This window comes from Lepus europaeus, chromosome 11 (assembly GCF_033115175.1).
Source record: "Lepus europaeus isolate LE1 chromosome 11, mLepTim1.pri, whole genome shotgun sequence".
In the NCBI taxonomy this organism is placed as follows: Eukaryota; Metazoa; Chordata; class Mammalia; order Lagomorpha; family Leporidae; genus Lepus; species Lepus europaeus.
Window position 1 is genome coordinate 86,472,391 of NC_084837.1, and position 19,884 is coordinate 86,492,274.

The 19,884-nt window shown below is 49.5% G+C and overlaps 1 protein-coding gene across 5 annotated transcripts in view; it reads left to right on the plus strand.

Annotated features, from left to right (window-relative positions):
* Positions 1 to 19,884, plus strand: part of ZNF609 (zinc finger protein 609) — a 210,348-nt gene that overhangs the window by 185,351 nt on the left and 5,113 nt on the right. For 3 of the 5 annotated variants that reach the window (XM_062206116.1, XM_062206119.1, XM_062206120.1), the window contains 6 exons: positions 8,933 to 9,020; positions 13,324 to 15,664; positions 16,750 to 17,116; positions 18,257 to 18,432; positions 19,030 to 19,246; positions 19,672 to 19,750. In XM_062206116.1, coding sequence (XP_062062100.1) covers positions 8,933 to 9,020; positions 13,324 to 15,664; positions 16,750 to 17,116; positions 18,257 to 18,432; positions 19,030 to 19,246; positions 19,672 to 19,745 — 3,263 coding nt within the window. In that variant the 3' untranslated portion in view covers positions 19,746 to 19,750. The remainder of the gene's footprint in view (positions 1 to 8,932; positions 9,021 to 13,323; positions 15,665 to 16,749; positions 17,117 to 18,256; positions 18,433 to 19,029; positions 19,247 to 19,671; positions 19,751 to 19,884) is intronic. The other 2 variants (XM_062206118.1, XM_062206117.1) reach the window with 2 other exon arrangements.

The window sequence follows — 19,884 nt, forward strand, 5'->3', positions numbered from 1 at the left end:
GAATAGTGGCTGAGAGATGGATGAGTTTCTAAGTGACAGAGACTAACAAATGCCCCATGAGGATATTGAAAACGTGAAGCCAGGGAAGTGAGATGATGCTAACCCTAAACCAGCCTCATGTAAGGAGCCTTTTTAAAGTTAATTGAGGGGTGGAAATTTGGCACAACAATTGTGACGATTAGGTTGTAATTTGTGGGACACCATCTGGGATGCCTGCATCCCACATCAGAGTACTTTGTGGGAGCCCTAGCTACTCCGCTTCTAATGCAGCTTCCTGCTAATGCACACCCTGGGAGGCAGCAGATGAAGGTCCAAGTAGTTGGGTCCCTGCCACCTACATGGGAGAACTGGATGGGGTTCCTGCCTCCTGGCTTCATACTGGCCCAGCACCAGCCATTGCAGGCATCTGGGGAGTAAACCAGAGGATGAAAGATCTCTTACCCTCTTCCTCAATCACTTTGCCTTTCAAAAAAAAAAAATTGTTCCTATTTTCAGATTTTATGGTTATCTACATTGAAAATTTCAATGAGTCTATTTTAAAAACTCAGAACTAATAAGTGAGTTCAACTAGATCAATAAAATATAAAATAAATTTTAAAAATCATTTGTATGTCTATTATACGCTAACTTTAAACACATGGACACGGCCGGTGCAGCGGCTCACTAGGCTAATCCTCCACCTGTGGCGCTGGCATCCCTGGTTCTAGTCCCAGTTGGTGCACCAGATTCTGTCCCAGTTGCTCCTCTTCCAGTCCAGCTCTCTGCTGTGGCCCAGGAAGGCAGTGGAGGATGGCCCAAGTGCTTGGGCCCTGCACCCGCATGGGAGACCAGGAAGAAGCAGCTGGCTCCTGGCTTCAGATCGGCGCAGCGTGCTGGCCGTAGCAGCCATTTGGGGGTGAACCAACGGAAGGAAGATCTTTCTCTCTGTCTCTCTCACTAACTCTGCCTGTCAAGAAAAAATAATAAATAAATATTATAGACACATGGACACTAAAACTAAAAATACAATAACATTTATAATCGCCACCCCAAAAATTAAATACTTAAGTATAAATATAACAGAACATCTACAGGATTTGTAAGCTAATAAATCAAAATCTAAGAGCCCATGTTGTGGTGTAGCAGGTAAAAGCTGCCACCTGCGATGCTGGCATCGCGTATGAGTGCTGGTTCATGCATGTTCCAGTTGCTCTACTTCCAATCCAGCTCCCTGCTTAATGGCCTGGGAAAGCAGCGGAAGATGGTCCAAGTGCCTAGGCTCCTGTCACCCGTGTGGGAGACCCAGATGATGCTCCTGGCTCCTGGCTTTGGCCTGGCCCAACCCTGGCCATTTGTGGCCATCTGAGAAGTGAACCAGTAGATGGAAAATCAATCTCTCTCTTTTTCTCTATATATGCATATGTATTTATGTGTATATTTCATATATTTGATATATATATCAAATACATACATAAATCTTTGTTTAAAAAACAAAATTAGAGATCTAGATAAATGCAGAAACATGCTGTAATCACAAATTAGAAGACCCAACATAGTGCCGGCGCCGCGGCTCACTAGGCTAATCCTCCACCTTGCGGCGCCGGCACACCGGGTTATAGTCCCGGTCAGGGCACCGGATTCTGTCCCGGTTGCCCCTCTTCCAGGCCAGCTCTCTGCTGTGGCCAGGGAGTGCAGTGGAGGATGGCCCAAGTGCTTGGGCCCTGCACCCCATGGGAGACCAGGAGAAGCACCTGGCTCCTGCCATCGGATCAGCGCAGTGCGCCGGCCGCAGTGCGCCAACCGCGGCGGCCATTGGAGGGTGAACCAACGGAAAAAGGAAGACCTTTCTCTCTGTCTCTCTCTCTCACTGTCCACTCTGCCTGTCAAAAAAAAAGAAGAAGACCCAACATAGTGAAGGTGTCAGCTTTCCCCAAATTCATATATTGGCTTAATGGAATTTCTGTCAAAATTGCAGCAAGATATTTTATGGGTGTAGACAAGATTATTCTAAAATGTATATGAAAAGGCAAAAAAAAAAAAAAAACTCTGAAAAACTAAAACAGATTTTGAAAAAGCAGAATAAATGAGAGAATCAAGACTACTCAATGTCAAGACTTCCTATGTAGCCACAGTAGTCAAGACTGTGTGGTGCTGGTGGCAGCAGTCACATAGATGATGAGACAGAGCAGAGGACCCAGAAATAGACCCACAGAAATGTGCCTCAGTGAATTTTGGCAAATGTACAACAGCAGTTCTTTGGGTGAGTTCTTGTTCTAATCCTCTGGAACAAGCAGAAATCAAATCTCATACAAAAGTCAACTCAGAATGGATCAAAGTTAAACAGAAAACTTTTCAGAAAAAAAAAAATAGAAGAAAATCTTTAGTATCTAGGGCTAGACAGAATTCATTTTTTAAAAAAGATTTATTTATTTATTTGAAAGTCAGAGTTACAGAGAGAGAAAAGGATAGGCAGAGAGAGACCCCAAAGACAGAATAATTCTTAAAGTTGACACCAAAAATACCATCCATAACATCAGAAACTGGTTAATTTGGGGGCCGGTGCTGTGGCGCAGCAGGTTAAAGCCCTGGCCTGAAGCACCGGCATCCCATATGGGCAGCAGTTCAAGTCCCAGCTGCTGCTCTTCCGATCCAGCTCTCTGCGATGGCCTGGGATAGCAGAGGAAAGATGGCCCAAGTCCTTGAGCCCCTGTACCCACATGGGAGACTGGAGGAAGCTCCTGGCTTCAGATCGGCGCAGCTCTGGTCTTTGCGGCCATCTGGGAAGTGAACCAGTGGATGGAAGACCTCTCTCTGTAACTCTGTCTTTCAAAGAAATAAAATAAAAATCTTTTTTTTTTTTTTTTTTTTTTGACAGGCAGAGTGGACAGTGAGAGAGAGAGACAGAGAGAAAGGTCTTCCTTTTTCCGTTGGTTCACCCCCCCAATGGCTGCTGCGGCCAGTGCATTTTGGCCGGCACACCGCACTGATCCGAAGCCAGGAGCCAGGTGCTTCTCCTGATCTCCATGTGGGTGCAGGGCCCAAGGACTTGGGCCATCCTCCACTGCACTCCCAGGCCATAGCAGAGAGCTGGCCTGGAAGAGGGGCAACTGGGACAGAATCCGGCGCCACAGGCGGAGGATTAGCCTATTGAGCCGCGGTGCTGGCCTAAAATAAATCTTTAAAAAAAAAAAAAAAGAAACTGGTTAATTAGATTTCACCTAAAGTTAAGATACTCTGTGAAAGACCCTGTTAAGGTGATGAATATACAAGCTATGAAGTATGAGGAAAAATCCAGCAAAGCCTAGTTTCTATAATATATAAAGAACTTTCAGACCTCAGCAGTGCAAAACAAGAAAATCAAAAGACATGAAGAGATATTTCACTACAGGCTGCACAGATGGCAAATAACTACATGAAAAGATATTCGTCATCACTAGCCATGAGGGAAATACAGATTTAAACCAATTGAGGCATCACTGTACAACTATCAGAATGGCTAACACCAAACACGAACTGGCAAGGTGAAAAGAAACTAAATCTCTGATGCATTGTGATGAGAATGTAAAAGTGTGCAACGACTCTGGAAAACGGTTTCTTTCAAAACTGAACTTGTAACTTGAATAGGACCCAGCGATTGCACTGATAGGCATTTATCCCAGAGGGATGAAAACTTAAGTTTACACAAAAACCTGTATACATACTCACATGTTCATAGCAGTTTTACTCATAATAGCCAAAAACTGGAAACTACCCAGATGTTTTCAACAGGTGAATGGTTTAAAAAAAAAAAAAAAAAACTGTGCCACATCCAACCCATAGAATGTTGCTCAGAAATAAAAAGGAATGATTTTCCAGAGAATGACACTGATTGAAAAAAAAGCCACTCCTACAATTATATTTTTTGTGTGATTTTACTTATATATCATTCTTGAAATGACAGAATTAGAAAAATAGAGACCATATTAGTGGCTTCCAGGAGCTAATGAGGGGGTGAGGTGGGAAGTGGTAGAAATGGTTTGTATCTTTACTGTATCAATGCCCATTTCCTAGTTAGGATATTGTACTGTAGGTTTGTAAAATGTTACATTTGCAGCAAACTGACTAAAGGGTGTTCAGGATTCTCTCATTTTAGATACTTATAAGTTTATTTTTTGAAAGATAGTTACAGAAGAGAGAGGGAGAAACAGAGTGAAAGGTCTTCCATCCGCTGGCTCACTCCCCAAATGGCTGCAATGGCTGGAGTTAGGCCAATCTGAAGCTGGGAACTTCTTCCAGTTCTCCCATGCAAGTGCAGGAGCCTAAGCATTTGGGCCATCTTCGGCTTTCCCAGGCCTTAAGCAGAGAGCTGGACTGGAAGAGGAGTAACTGGGATACGAACCAATGCCCATATAGGATTCTGGCACCACAAGTGGGGGCTTGGCTTACTATGCCACAGCACTGGCCCCTTAAATTATTTTTAAAAAAATCATCAGGACTTGAATGCATACTTATAGAAATTAATTTATTTTATAGTCAAAAAGACTATAGTAAGTGTATTTAGAGTTCTTAAAGAACAAAAATGCCTATTAAAAATAAAATGGGGGCAGGTGTTTGATAAAGCTATTAAGATGCTGCCTGGGATGCCTGTATCCCATATTGCAGTTTCTGGGTTCAAGTCCTGGCTCTGCTTCCAATTCCAGCTTCCTGCTAATGCACACCCTGGGAGGCAGCAGGTAATGGTTCAAGTCGTTAGGTCCCTGCCACCTGCATGGAAGACCTAGATTGGGTTCTGGCTTTGGCCTGAATTCCTGGCTTTGGCCTGCCTGAAACAGCTACTATGAGTATTTGGAGACTGAACCAGCAGATGAAGTTTCTCTCAATTTCTCCTTTTCTCCGTCTCTCTTCCTTCCAAATACATGCAATATTTTTAAAATTGTTTGTTTGTTTGTTTTTGACTGGCAGAGTGGACAGTGAGAGAGAGAGAGACAGAGAGAAAGGTCTTCCTTTTATCTGTTGGTTCATCCCCCAATGGCCACTGTGGCCCGCACACTGCTGCCGGCGCACCGTGCCGATCCGAAGCCAGGAGCCAGGTGCTTCTCCTGGTCTCCCATGCAGGTGCAGGGCCCAAGCACTTGGGCCATCCTCCACTGCACTCCCGGGCCACAACAGAGAGCTGGAGTGGAAGAGGAGCAACCAGGACTAGAACCTGGTGCGCTGGCGCCACAGGCGGAGGATTAGCCTATTGAGCTGCGGTGCTGGCTAAAATTGTTTCTTAAAAGTTGTAAAATGAAATTTAAACCACATTGCCAGAAACAAAATAAAGTCAAGTAGTTGTGAAAAATACTTTTAGAAGTGAAAAAGTCATATTATATATATATATAATAGTAATAAAATTCTCAAATCTCAAGGGACAGGGCTAGTGTTATGATGTAGCAGGAGAAGCCAACACCTGTGGGCACTGGTTTAAGTCTTGGCTTCTCACTTCCAATCTAACTCTCTGCTATTACCTGGGAAAGCAGTAGAGGATGGCCCAAGTGCTTGGACCCCTGCACCAGTGTGGGAGACCTGGAGGAGGCTCCATACTCCTGGCTTCAGATCAGCCCAGACCTAGCCATTGCAGTCATCTGGGGAGTGAACCAGCAGATGGGAGACTGTCTCTGTCTCTCTTTTTCTGCCTCTGCCTCTCTGTAACTCTGCCTTTTTAATTAATTAATTAATTAATCTTAAAAAAAAAAAAAAAGAAAGAAACTCAAGGGGCAGGTGTTACATTACAGCAAGTTAAGCTGCCACTTGGGATATGTGATTCAAGTCTTAGCTGCTCTGCTTCAGATCCTTTTTTTTTTTTTTTTTTTTTTTTTTTAGAGGTAAATTTACAGACAGTGAGAGGGAGAGACAGAGAGAAAGGTCTTCCTTCTGTTGGTTCACTCCCCAGATGGCTGCAACAGCTGGAGCTGCGCTGATTAGGAGCCAGGTGCTTCTTCCCGGTCTCCCATGTGGGTGCAGGGGCCCAAACACTCAGGCCATCTTCCACTGCTTTCCCAGGCCACAGCAAAGAGCTGGATTGGAAGAGGAGCAGCAGGGACTAGAACCGGCCTCCATATGAGATGCTGGTGCAGCAGGCAGAGGACTAACCTACTGCTCGAAAGCACCGGCCCCAGATCCAATTTTGTGCTAATGTCCCTGGGAGGCAGCAGATAATGGCTCAACTGCTTGTATTCCTGCCACCCACATGGTAGACCCAGATGGAGATCCTGGCTCCTAACTGTGGCCTAAGCTAGCCCTGACTATTGCTGGCATTAGGGGAGTAAACCTCTGAATGGAAGATGTATTTCTGTCTCTCCCTGTCACTCTACCTTTCAAATTGGTTTAAAAATCTTTAAAAATTAAAAATTAGGGCCTGGCATCCCATATTGATGCTGGATCATGTCCTTCTGCTCCTCTTCTGATCCAGCTCTCTGCTTATAGCCTAGAAAAGCAGTAGAAGATGGCCCAAATGGTTGGGCCCCTGTACTTATATTGGAGACCTGGAAGAAGTTCCTGACTCCTGGCTTTGGATTGGCTCACCTCCGGCCATTGTGGCCATTTGGGGAGTAAACCAGTGGATGGAAGACCTTTCTTCTTTATCTCTCTCTCTCTGTCTGTCTGTAACTCTACCTCTCAAATAAATATAAAAAAAAAAAAATTCAATACCTTAGATATATTCTGAACTGCATGTAGTCAAAGAGAAAATTATAAGTTAAGAGAATGAAGCACAGAAAGGAAAAATATTTGATAGATGAATTTAAATGTATGGATGGTTGGATTGAATGTTGGGGCACAGTAAGTTAATCTGCCACTTGGGACACCCATACCCATATTGGGGTGCCAGGTTTGAGTTCCAGCTACTATACTTCTGATCCAACTTCCTGCTAATGAGCACTCTGGGAGATACCAGATGATGGCTCAAGTACTTGGGTCCCTGCCACCCACACAGGAGACATGGATGGGGTTCTGAGCTTCTAGTTTCAGCCTGGCCCAGCTCTAGCTATTGTGGGCATTTGGGGAGAAACCAGCAGGTAGATCTTTCTCCATCTCTCCTAGGATGCTTACAGACCATGTTGGAATGCCAGTTCAAGTCTCTTGCTTTGCAATCCAGCTTTCTGCTGACGTGCCTGAGAAGGCAGCAGATGATGACTTAAATACTTGGATCACCAACACCCACACAAGAGACCTGGATGGTATTCCTGGCTCCTGGCTTTGGCCTAGCCCAGCTCTGGCTGGGGAATGAACCAGTGGATAGGCAATCTCTGTTTTACTCTGCCTTTCAAATAAGTAATAAACAAAATCTTTTTCTAAAAAAAAAGATTTTATTTATTTATTTGAGAGGTAGAGTTACAGAGAGAGGCAGAGAGAGAGAGTCTTCTGTGCACTGGTTCACTCCCCAGATTGTTGCAGTGGCTGAAGCTGAACTGATCCAAAGCAGGAGCCAGGTACACAGGTATAAGGGCCCAGGCAGTTCGGCCATCTTCCACTGCTTTCCCAGGCCATAACAGAGAGCTGGATTGGAAGAGGAGCATCCGGGACTAGAATCAGTGCCTGTGTGGGATCCCGGTGCCACAGATAAAGGCTTAGCCCACTGTACCACAGTGCCATCCCCAACAAAGTCTTTAAAAAAATAAAATAACTACAACTGCATAAAGCATAAATTTTCCTCTGTTAGGTTGAGAAAGATCAAAAAGTTTTGAGGACCCTATGTTGCCAAAGGGAAGTAGCAAGAGACATCCACAGAGTTACATTCATGGACCTAGAGCTTAGTGCATCCTCTTTGGAACAGTTTTTCTTTCTTTCTTTCTTTTTTTTTTTTTTTTTAATTTTTGACAGGCAAAGTGGACAGTAGAGGGAGATAGAGAGAAAGGTCTTCCTTTTTGCCGTTGGTTCACCCTCCAATGGCCGCTGCACCGCGCTGATCCAATGGCAGGAGCCAGGTGCTTCTCCTGGTCTCCCATGGGGTGCAGGGCCCAGGCACTTGGGCCATCCTCCACTGCACTCCCTGGCCACAGCAGAGAGCTGGCCTGGAAGAGGGGCAACCGGGACAGGATCGGTGCCCCGACCGGGACTAGAACCTGGTGTGCTGGCGCCGCAAGGCGGAGGAACAGTTTTTCAAAACTCCAAATACAAATGTTCTGTAAAACTTTCCCTACAGAAAATTATCTTATAGACATATTCTTTCAGACAAGATAAAACATTTGTACGAGGTTGTTCATTGCACTTTATTTGTAATAGCAGAAGAAAAGCATGCTAGGTGTCCATTCAGATGCAGTCAGAAAAGAAGGAAGCTGTCTGCATATTCACATAGAATGATCCAGAATATATGGGTTCATGAAAAAAATTAAATTACGTAACAGTGTGTGTATATTGCTAGCATTTAAGGAAGAATGTTTAAACGTATATGCTTATGTCTGCTAAAATATCTGTGGAAGATTATTACATGTTTCTGAAGAAGGGGGGCCAGAAAAACAGTTGACAGGAGGAAAACTTCATTTTAAGTTTTTTGGAGAACTTTTTTTACTGCCTTTTGAATTTTGGAGTATGACTATTTTACCTATTTAAAAGCATTTTGTAAAATAAAAAGCTGAACAGTAGTTCAAGAATACTCGTGGCATCAGAAAATGTGCACAAAATCATAATGTTCTTCAGCAACAAATTGTGATCAAACCGTCCAGTGAAATACTTGAGCTCAGTTAAAATGAATGGCTTGTGATTTTCATGCCAACATTTTCTAATTAAGAAAATGAACCTTGACCAGACGATGAAGTCTTTACAATTATTGCACATCCTAAGGATCCTGGTAGCCATGGAACTCCCCTGGCACAATCCTGTTTGTCCCGTTGGTACCAGAGCACCTCCCAAACCCTCCCGCACTCAAATGCAGAATACTCTTTCCAGTGGCCAGCAGATTTTGTCTTGTCTATATCTGTGCCATCTTGTGTTCCAGGGATGTTGGTGGTAAATGTGACATGGAGGAACAAGACCTATGTAGGTACCCTTCTTGACTGCACACGGCATGACTGGGCGCCCCCAAGGTAAGCTCTGAGCTGCTCCGTTTACGGAGTCTGAACTAGAGTCAGCGAGCCCTATATCAGCATCCTGCTGCACTTTTACACTCGGCTTTTACAGGACAGTGTGCCTCAGAGACAAGGGAAGGCATTTAGTTATCTAGCATTCAAGAGCAATATGTAAATCGTGTGTCAGGGTGTGTGAGTTAGGGACTGGGGAGGCAATCCCATTTAAGGCTTTGTATCTGGAGTTGTTAAACGCTGGCTTCTTCCTGATGAAACGTTGAGACCAAGACCATAACATCTCAACTATGAATGAACAAACATTCATTGATGAAGCTTTTTGACAGTAGTAGCTATTTCTCACAAATTTAACTTCAAGAGCATTTTCCATTTTATACATTTTATTAGACCATATGATCTTCATATGGTATTTTATTTATTTTTTTATTTTTATTTTATTTTTTTCTTTTTGACAGGCAGAGTGGATAGTGAGAGAGAGAGAGACAGAGAGGAAGGTCTTCCTTTTTGCCGTTGGTTCACCCTCCAATGGCTGCTGCGGCTGGCGCATCGCACTGATCCTAAGCCAGGAGCCAGGTGCTTCTCCTGGTCTCCCATGGGGTGCAGGGCCCAAGCACTTGGGCCATCCTCCACTGCACTCCCGGGCCATAGCAGAGAGCTGGCCTGGAAGAAGGGCAACCAGGATAGAATCCGGTGCCCCAACCGGGACTAGAACCCGGTGTGCCAGCACCGCAAGGCGGAGGATTAGCCTGTTAAGCCACGGCGCCGGCTGGTCTTTTTTTTTTTTTTAAGATTTATTTATTTATTTTGAAAGAGTTACACAGAGAGGAGAGACAGAGAAAGAGAGAGAGAGGGCATCCATCTGCTGACTCACTCCCCAGATAGCCGCAACGGCCAGAGCTGCACTGATCTGAAGCCAGAAGCCAGGAGCTTGCTGCAGGTCTCCCATGCGGGTGCAGGGGCCCAAGGACTTGGGCCATCTTCTACTGCTTTCCCAGGCCATAGCAGGGAGCTGGATCGGAAATGTAGCAACCGGGTCTTGAACTAGTGCCCATATCGGATGCTGGCACTGCAGGTGGCGGCTTTACCCGCTACACTGCGGCACTGGCCCCTTCATATGGTCTTTTTTTTTTTTTTTTTTTTTTGACAGGCAGAGTGGATAGTGAGAGAGAGAGTGGACAGTGAGAGAGAGACAAAGAGAAAGGTCTTCCTTTTTGCCGTTGGTTCACCCTCCAATGGCCGCCGCGGTAGGCGCGCTGCGGCCGGCGCACCGCGCTGTTCCGATGGCAGGAGCCAGGTGCTTCTCCTGGTCTCCCATGGGGTGCAGGGCCCAAGCACTTGGGCCATCCTCCACTGCACTCCCTGGCCACAGCAGAGAGCTGGCCTGGAAGAGGGGCAACCGGGACAGGACCGGTGCCCCGACCGGGACTAGAACCCGGTGTGCCGGCACCGCAAGGCGGAGGATTAGCCTATTGAGCCGCGGCGCCGGCCCATATGGTCTTTATTATATGATTTATTTATATGATCCTCTTCGTAGAGACCTTCTCAAGTTGCAATCTGACCTTTTTTTTTTTTTTTTTTTTTTTTTGACAGGCAGAGTAGATAGAGAGACAGAGAGAAAGGTCTTCCTTTTTGCCGTTGGTTCACCCTCCAATGGATGCTGCGGCCGGCGCATCTCGCTGATCCGAAACCAGGAGCCAGGTGCTTCTCCTGGTCTCCCATGCAGGTGCAGGGCCCAAGCACGTGGGCCATCCTCCACTGCCTTCCCGGGCCATGGCAGAGGGCTGGCCTGGAAGAGGGGCAACCGGGATAGAATCCGGCGCCCCACCTGGGACTAGAACCCCGTGTGCCGGCGCCGCAAGGTGGAGGATTAGCCTGTTAAGCCACAGCGCCGGCCACAATTTGATCTTAAGATTGACATTTCAGTCCATGGTACCTTACAGCTTGTTACTAATATTAGTGCCCAGTTTGCTAGGGTTTGGGGAACCCAAATATTGGAGAATAATTTACCACCAGCATGCAGATAGCATCCTAGGAATTCACCATTTGGTGCAGTTCCTACATTTGTAAGTCCCTTCAACAAATCATATTCATTGAAATTGGTAGTTAACATTTTATTTTATTTTATTTTTAAAAATATTTAAAGATTTATTTATTTATTTATTTATTTGAAAAGGAGAGACAGAGATCTTCCATCCACTGGTTCACTTCCCAAATGGCTGCAACAGCCATGGCTGGGCCAGGCCAAAGCCAGGAGCCTGGAACTCCATCAGGGTTTCCCATGTGACTACAGGGCTGGGAAACTGGGCAGACATAGAGCAGCCACAACATGAACTGGCACTCATATGGAATGCTGGTAGCAGCTTCACCTGCTGCATCACATCATCAACCCCAGTAACTGCAATTTGAAGAAGATGCTTTTTTTAAGATTTTTGTTGGGGGGGGGGGGCAACATTGTAGCATAGCAGATTAAACTGCCACCTGTGACTCCAGCATCCCAAATGGGCACCAGTTTGAGTCCTGGATGTTCCACTTCCTATCCAGCTCCCTGCTAATGCACCTGGGAAAACAATGGAGGGTGGTCCAAGTATTTGGGCCCCTGCACCCACATGGGAGACCCAGATGAAGCTCCTGGCCCCTGGCTTCTGCCTGGCCCAGCACTGGCTCTTGCATCCATTTGTGGAATGAACCAGCAGGTGTAAGATCTATTTCTCTCTCTTCCTCTCTCTCGCTCCCTCGCTCTCTGAAATAAATAAATATCAAAAAAAAAAACTATTAAAAGATTTATGTATTTATTTGAAGTTCAGTTACACACAGAGAGAAACAGAGAGAGATCTTCCATGTGCTGGTTCACTGCACTGCCTAAATGGCTACAAGGGCTTGGGCTGGGCCTTGCTAACGCAAAGAACCAGCAACTCCATCCGCATTCGCCCACATGAGTGGCAGGGGCCCAAGCACTTGGGCCATCTTCTGCTGCACCCTAGGAAGCAGCAGTAATTGAGTAGCTGGGTGTCTCATCCATGCGGGAAACCCAGTTTGGGTTACTGGTTCTCAGGTTGGGACAGATGTCATCCACAGCGACATTTGGGGAGCGAACCAGCAGAGAGGAGCATGCTCCCTCTCTTTGCATCTTAGATAGACGGGTGGATACATAAATGCATCTTATGTACATACATACATACTTACACAGATAAATAAGAACTCTTTACCTGCTCATTGTCCCGTCAAAGATGGACAGGAGTACCCCAAGGAAAAGTTCCTTAAAGTTCTTGACTCCATACCAGATTCTTTTTTTAAGGTGTGATATGCTCTACCTAGGGATTTGTGGTAATGTCTCCTAGTTTTCAGAGATTCTGAACCAGGTCTCTTGAGACTTGGAGTACTTTAAGACTATATTCAGTATATTTACAAGTAACCCTCATAAGATTCAGTTCATTACATTCCTGTCCTTGCATTTCTGAGAAACCTATTGAAAGGGCTTCTGCTCTGGATATCTAAGAATCCAGAGATACCAAAACTGAATGAATAGGTGATGACAGGGAAATAGTAGACTCATACTACAACAGTGGCAGGGACCCACAGGAGGTATGTGGCAGAATTTACCTTATTTCTACCATAGCTGTGGCTCCCACTGCCTTAGAAGCAACCTATTCCGGTTGCTCCTGGGACAAGAGAGTCAAACTCATCTTCAGATCTGCAAAGGAACCCCCTTTTAGTTCAGGATTTAATCCCAAATAGTAACTAAGCTCCATGAAGAGCAACTTTTGGGCCATCGCAGAATGACGCTTTGGGGCGAATCTCCAGACATTCAAAGAACTCATGTACTATCGTCTGTCATATTTAGGACATGGATATGGGCCGCTTAATGGGTGGGTGCTTTGTTCTGCCTTTTTCCTTTGTGGTAAATTGTGTAGAGTAAAAAGCATTGAGCTAGATTCGGGTTACAATGTGACCTTGGGCAAGTCACCTAGCTTGCCTGGCCTCAGTTTCCTAGTTATCTGTAGAGTCGTTTCTGAAACCGTGACTGTGGCTGTATATGGAAACACAGACATGACCACGCTGTGCGCTGTGGAACATTCTGCACAGCTTCAGAAGCTGAGCTTTGGGGAGCAGCGTACCCGGCGTGCAGATAGCGCACGAGGAGCTCACCACTTAATGCAGTGGCCACAGTCAGAAATGCTTGTAATAGACCGTGTTCATTGAGAATGGTAGTCACCATCTGGAGAGGTCGGCGAGAGGCTGCAGCTAAACTGGTTTGAAGATGTTGTCTCTTCTTAATAATACCCTGTTGTGTTTGTCCTTTGCCAAGGTTCTGTGACTCCCCCACCAGTGACTTGGAAATGCGCAATGGGCGGGGTCGAGGCAAACGCATGCGTCCCAACAGTAACACACCTGTCAATGAGACAGCCGCTGCTTCTGACAGCAAAGGGACTAGCAGCAGCAGCAAAACCCGAGCGGGAGCCAACAGCAAAGGCCGTCGGGGCAGCCAGAATTCGTCAGAGCATCGCCCACCTGCCAGCAGCACTTCGGAGGATGTCAAGGCCAGCCCTTCCTCGGCTACTAAGCGAAAAAACAAGCCCCTCTCAGACATGGAGCTGAATTCCAGCTCAGAGGACTCCAAAGGGAGCAAGCGTGTCCGGACGAATTCCATGGGCTCAGCCACTGGCCCCCTCCCTGGGACCAAGGTAGAACCCACTGTTGTGGACAGAAATTGTCCCTCCCCGGTCCTGATTGACTGTCCCCACCCAAACTGCAACAAGAAGTACAAGCACATCAATGGGCTGAAGTACCACCAAGCTCACGCCCACACGGATGACGACAGCAAGCCGGAAGCGGACGGGGACAGTGAGTATGGGGAGGAGCCCAGCCTCCACGCAGACCTCACGGGCTGCAACGGCGCAGCGCTGTCACAGAAAGGTTCCCTGTCCCCTGCCCGCTCAGCTACCCCCAAAGTTCGGCTCGTAGAGCCCCATAGCCCTTCTCCTTCAGGCAAATTCAGCACAAAAGGCCTCTGTAAGAAAAAGTTGAGTGGGGAAGGGGACACAGACCTCGGGGCCTTATCCAATGACGGCTCTGATGACGGACCCTCGGTCATGGATGAAACAAGCAATGATGCCTTTGACTCTTTGGAAAGGAAGTGTGTAGAAAAAGAAAAATGCAAAAAACCGTCTGGTTTGAAACCTGAAAAGATTCCTTCCAAGAGCTTGAAGTCCGCCCGGCCCATTGCCCCTGCCATCGCCCCGCAGCAGATGTACACCCTGCAGACGGCTGCCTTCACGGCAGCCAACCCGGGCCCCTCCGCGGGCCTCACCGCCACCGTGGTCCAGGCCGTGCCCAGCAGTCCCCAGCTCAAGCCCATTCAGCCCAAGCCCACGGTCATGGGAGAACCGTTCACGGTCAACCCTGCCTTGACTCCAGCCAAGGACAAGAAAAAGAAAGACAAAAAAAAGAAGGAGTCTTCAAAGGAACTGGAAAGTCCCCTGACTCCGGGGAAGGTGTGTCGCGCAGAGGACGGCAAAAGCCCCTTCCGGGAATCGTCGGCAGATGGGATGAAAATGGAGGGGCTCCTCAATGGCTCGTCAGACCCCCACCAGAGCCGCCTCGCTAGCATCAAGGCCGAGGCTGACAAGATCTACAGCTTCACGGACAATGCCCCCAGCCCCTCCATCGGAGGCAGCAGCCGCCTCGATAGCACCACTCCCACCCAGCCCCTGACTCCCTTACACGTGGTGACGCAGAACGGAGCCGAAGGCAGCTCCGTCAAGACCAACAGCCCTGCCTACTCCGACATCTCTGACGCTGGGGAGGATGGGGAGGGCAAGGTGGACAGCGTCAAGTCGAAGGACTCTGAGCAGCTGGTTAAGGAAGGGGCTAAGAAGACGCTATTCCCCCCTCAAGCTCAGAGCAAAGAGTCGCCGTACTACCAAGGCTTCGAGAGCTACTACTCTCCAAGTTACGCGCAGTCCAGCCCAGGGGCCCTGAACCCCGGCAGCCAGGCAGGAGTGGAGAGCCAGGCCCTGAAGACAAAAAAGGACGACGAGCCCGAGAGCCTGGAGGGGAAGGTGAAGGGCGACGGCTGTGAGGAGAAGAAGCCCGAGCTGAGCAGCTCCAGCCAGCAGCCCTCCGTCATCCAGCAGCGGCCCAGCATGTACATGCAGTCCCTGTACTACAACCAGTACGCCTACGTGCCGCCCTACGGCTACAGCGACCAGAGCTACCACACCCACCTGCTGAGCACCAACACGGCCTACCGGCAGCAGTACGAAGAGCAGCAGAAGCGGCAGAGCCTGGAGCAGCAGCCGCGGGGAATGGACAAGAAGGCAGAGCTGGGCCTGAAGGAGCGGGAGGCGGCCCTCAAGGAGGAGTGGAAGCAGAAGCCGTCGGTTCCCCCGACTCTCACCAAGGCCCCCAGCCTGACAGACCTGGTGAAGGCGGGGCCTGGCAAGGCCAAGGAGCCCGGGGCGGACCCTGCCAAGTCGGTCATCATCCCCAAGCTCGACGACTCCTCCAAACTCCCCGGCCAGGCCCCGGAGGGCCTCAAAGCGAAGCTGAGTGAGGCCGGCCACCTAGGCAAGGAGGCCGCCGAGGCTAAGACAGGTGCTGAGTGTGGCCGGCAGGCAGAGGTGGATCCGATACTCTGGTACCGACAGGTAAACTATTGCCCTGGGAGGAAGTGGGTCTGCTGTTCGCCAGGCCTTCTACTCTCTCCCCCCTCAGAGCTCCGTAGAACTGAGATTGGCAGGAGAGGGACACAGCTGTAGCTAGCCTGGGCTTTTATAAACCATGTCAGTGTTTTTCTGTACATAAAAGGTGACTGTCGCGTGTGATAAGAAAAGCAGGGCCAGTCCTCGACCCCACTGTCTCTCTCCAGAGTCTGATGCTTCCTCCACTGCGGGCTCCTGAGGCCTGCGGCAGTGGTGGTCTCTCCATGGCTTAGAGTAAGAGAGTAGGTAAAAGCACAGTTGTCGGTTACTGTGCTTCTTCAGAAAGCATTTCCCTGGTAGAGTTGGAGCCGAGAGCTGGGGAGTCTCCACACCTGGCTGTGCTCGTGAGGCTTGGAATGTCTGCCTTCCTCCTTGGGGCCACAGCTAGACCTCCCTCTGACGTGGGCGGCAGCTTCCCACCCTGAGCCCGCTCTGAAGGAACGAAGCCGTCAGAGCCTCTTGGAAGGAGCCAGGCTCTTCTGCTGTAGCAGTCATTTCCCAGAATGCTTGTCCTCGGATGAACTCTCCTTTTCTCTCCAGCATCTTTTTCCCTTTGGTGTGGGGAGGAGGGTGGAGGAGTCTATCTCTCTCTCTCTTTTTTTTTTTTTTTTTTTTTAAGATTTATTTATTTACTTGAAGAGATCTTCCACCCGCTGGTTCACTCCCGGAGTGGTCACAACCACCAGGGCTGAGCCAGGCACTTCATCTGGGTCTCCCTCGTGGGTGGCAGGGACCCAAGCACTGGGCCATCTTCCGCTGCTCTTCCCAGGCCATTAGCAGGGAGCTGCATCAGAAGTGGAGCAGCCAGGACATGAACTGGCACCCAGTATGGGATGCCAGCATCACAGGTGGTGGCTTTACCTGGTATTCCCACGATGCCCCAGAGGGGACTTTTTAAGCAGGAGGGACCAGAGTTAGACTGTAGAGAGGAGGCCACAATCCTCCTGTGCCCCGTGTAGTTACCGGCTATGGAGTTTCTTCCGGGACTGTTACCTGTGCGACACTCAGCCCTCGTTCTGTGATTGCTGTAGGAGGCAGAGCCCCGGATGTGGACGTATGTTTATCCTGCCAAGTACTCCGACATCAAGTCAGAGGATGAACGGTGGAAGGAGGAGCGGGATCGCAAATTGAAGGAGGAAAGGAGTCGGAGTAAGGACTCTGTCCCCAAGGAGGATGGGAAGGAAAGCACAAGTAGTGACTGCAAGCTGCCCACGACTGAGGAGTCCCGCCTTGGGAGCAAGGAGCCCCGGCCAAGTGTCCATGTGCCTGTGTCCTCCCCCCTCACCCAGCACCAGTCCTACATTCCCTACATGCACGGCTACTCCTACAGCCAGTCCTATGACCCCAACCACCCCAGCTACCGGGGCATGCCTGCTGTGATGATGCAGAACTACCCAGGTACAGCACCGGGCCGGGAGATGACGCAGAGTGCAAATCCAAGGTTTTTGCTCAGCCCTAGAGGCTCACTGGGGCTCGCCTAGATGACAGCCCTCTTCTGAACATGCCGTTCTGTGAATTGGCCACTCTAACCCATAGCTCCTTGGATGACCCCCAGTCAGTGTGTGGGGCCACCTCCCCCTCCATTGCTCCAGCTAGAAGGCTTCCTCTACAGTCTGCAGTGCGCTGGGCACTGTGGGCGATACAGAAGAGGCGGGGAAGGCTAGTTCCCTCCACCCAAGGAGCTCACAGTGTACAGCGAGAGAGACCTGTGGGCCAAGTGACGTTCCAACCAGAACAATGGCGTGTTCAGCTGCACCATCAGAAAGCAGGCAGAGCTGGGCAGCGCAGTGTGAATCGGATTGGTGGGGAGTCCAGCTGGGTTCACCTTGGGAGAGAGCCGCTGTTCCCGCGGCTGCTGGAGGCTTCTTTAGGGTGGGGAGGCACGCAGGATGCTCCCGGGGTGGCGGGACATGTCCTTACCCCACACCTTGCAGCAGCCTTGACCTGAAGACCTTGTTAGAAGGCAGACTCAGTAGAACACGTGTTTTTCAAATGACGTGGGAGATTGCCTTACCCTGTGGTACCCCTGTCTCGTCAGCTATCCCCATCTGCCAACAGTAAGTCCCATTCGTGGTGTGCTTGCCGTGGCTCAGGCACTGTGCTGGTGATCTGTGCACAGTTTTAATCCTCACGGCCGTGTGAAGTAAACATTGATGTCTTCCCTTTGATCCTGGAGAAATGGAAGCTCAGAGTGGCTGTGAATTTGCTCAGGGTGACCCGGCTAGTGATTCTCAGAGGCGTCCCAGGGCCATCTGACCCCAATTCCTGCTTCATTACTTCACCTCTCCAAGATGAATCTGTTGACACTGGTCCAAAGAACTAGTGGCTCTGGGATAGCTGGCCACAGGAACTGAGGGCCATTTTCCTAATAGCCCTTAGCTAATTTTTCCTGTGGAGCTCAGTACAGAAAGCACAAGCCACTAATCCCAGCCCAAAGTCTCAGCCCGAACCCAGGATCACTGACCCCCACGTAACCAAGCTCGCTGAAGCCGAATTCCCATCTCCCACGTCTGAACCACTTCATTCCTCCTCCTCCAGGTTCCTACTTGCCTTCTAGCTACTCTTTCTCCCCGTACGGCAGCAAGGTCTCAGGTGGCGAAGACGCTGACAAGGCGCGAGCCAGCCCCAGCGTCAGCTGTAAAGCCAGCTCTGAGTCCAAAGCCCTGGACATCTTGCAGCAACACGCCAGTCACTACAAGAGCAAGTCTCCCACGGTAAGGGAAGTGCAGGCGCACTGGCTGCTAGCCAGAGGGCAGCGCCAAGGGCTGGGAGAAAGTGGGACGTTCAGATTCAGACCTCAGTGGAGCTGGGCTGACCTGAGATGGCCCCACCAGAGCATCGCCTTGATCCCTTTTTTCTTCTTAAGATTTATTTATTTATTTGAAAGGCAGAGTGACAGGGAAGCAGAGGCAAAGAGAGAGAGTTCTCCCATTCTCTAGTTCACTTCCCAAATGGCCTCAGTGGCCAGAGTTGAGCTAGTCCAAAGCCAGGAGCCAGGAGCTGGGTCTCCGGGTCTCCCACACTGGTGCAGGGGTCTAAAGACTTGGGCCATCTCCCACTGCTTTCCCAGGCCATTAGCAGAGAGCTGGATCAGAAATGGAGCAGCCAGGACCTGAACCGGCGCCCAAATGGGATGCTGGCACTGCAGGCCGTGGCTTTACCCGCTACAGCACAGCGCTGGCTCTGCCTTGATTCTTCTGTGTCCTGTAGGATTAAGGAGTGATAATGTGAGACCGAATGAGACTGAGCCACCTCTCCGGGGTGGGGTGTGTCTCACTATAGTGCTTTTGTGTGTCTGCTTTCCTTTCCAGATAAGTGAGAAAGCTTCTCAGGAGAGAGATCGGGGAGGCTGTGGGGTAGTTGGGGGTGGTGGCAGCTGTAGCAGCGTCGGGGGAACAGGCGGGGGTGAACGCAGCGTCGACCGGCCCCGCACTTCTCCTTCCCAGCGCCTGATGTCCACACACCACCACCACCACCACTTGGGGTACTCACTGCTCCCAGCACAGTACAACCTACCCTATGCAGCAGGTAAGCCTGTTCCCCCGCCTCCTGTCTTTTATCTGCACCCCAGTAGTAGAGCCCGAGCCCACAGCCATCACCGCCACTGCCTCTCCCTGCCAGGACTGTTTTCTTTCTTGAGTTTCTGATTCGTCCTAGCTAGTCTCCTGTCAAGTTAGCCGTCTAACAATTCAGCCCTTCCCTCGGGGCTTGGGAACTCCAAGAGGCCTCCAGGGCACTGGCTTTGATGTGTACAGAATAAGGACCAGAGAGCAATGAGGAGCCCTGTCATCTGTCCCCAGCCTCTGTAAACGGCCAGGTTTCAGAGTTGGCCTCTGCCAGCACCCCGAAACTCAGTGGAGGAGGGCATTGAAGGGGCAGCTCCTGCCACGACCGGCTGGCTCTCGGCAGGTGCGCAGTGCCGCCCTAACACGTTCTCCTGCTCGCTCCCGCAGGGCTCTCTTCTACCGCCATTGTTGCCAGCCAGCAAGGCTCAACCCCCTCGCTCTACCCACCCCCCAGGAGGTGAGAATGGTAAGTAGCTTGTGTTCCCTGGGGCGACACAGAGCAGGGATAGCTGCTAGAAAGGATCCCTGTGGAGCCTGGTGGGGGAGAGCTCTGCAGGGTCAGTGGTCTGGCCACGCCTCCAAAGCAAGAGCCTCCCCTGA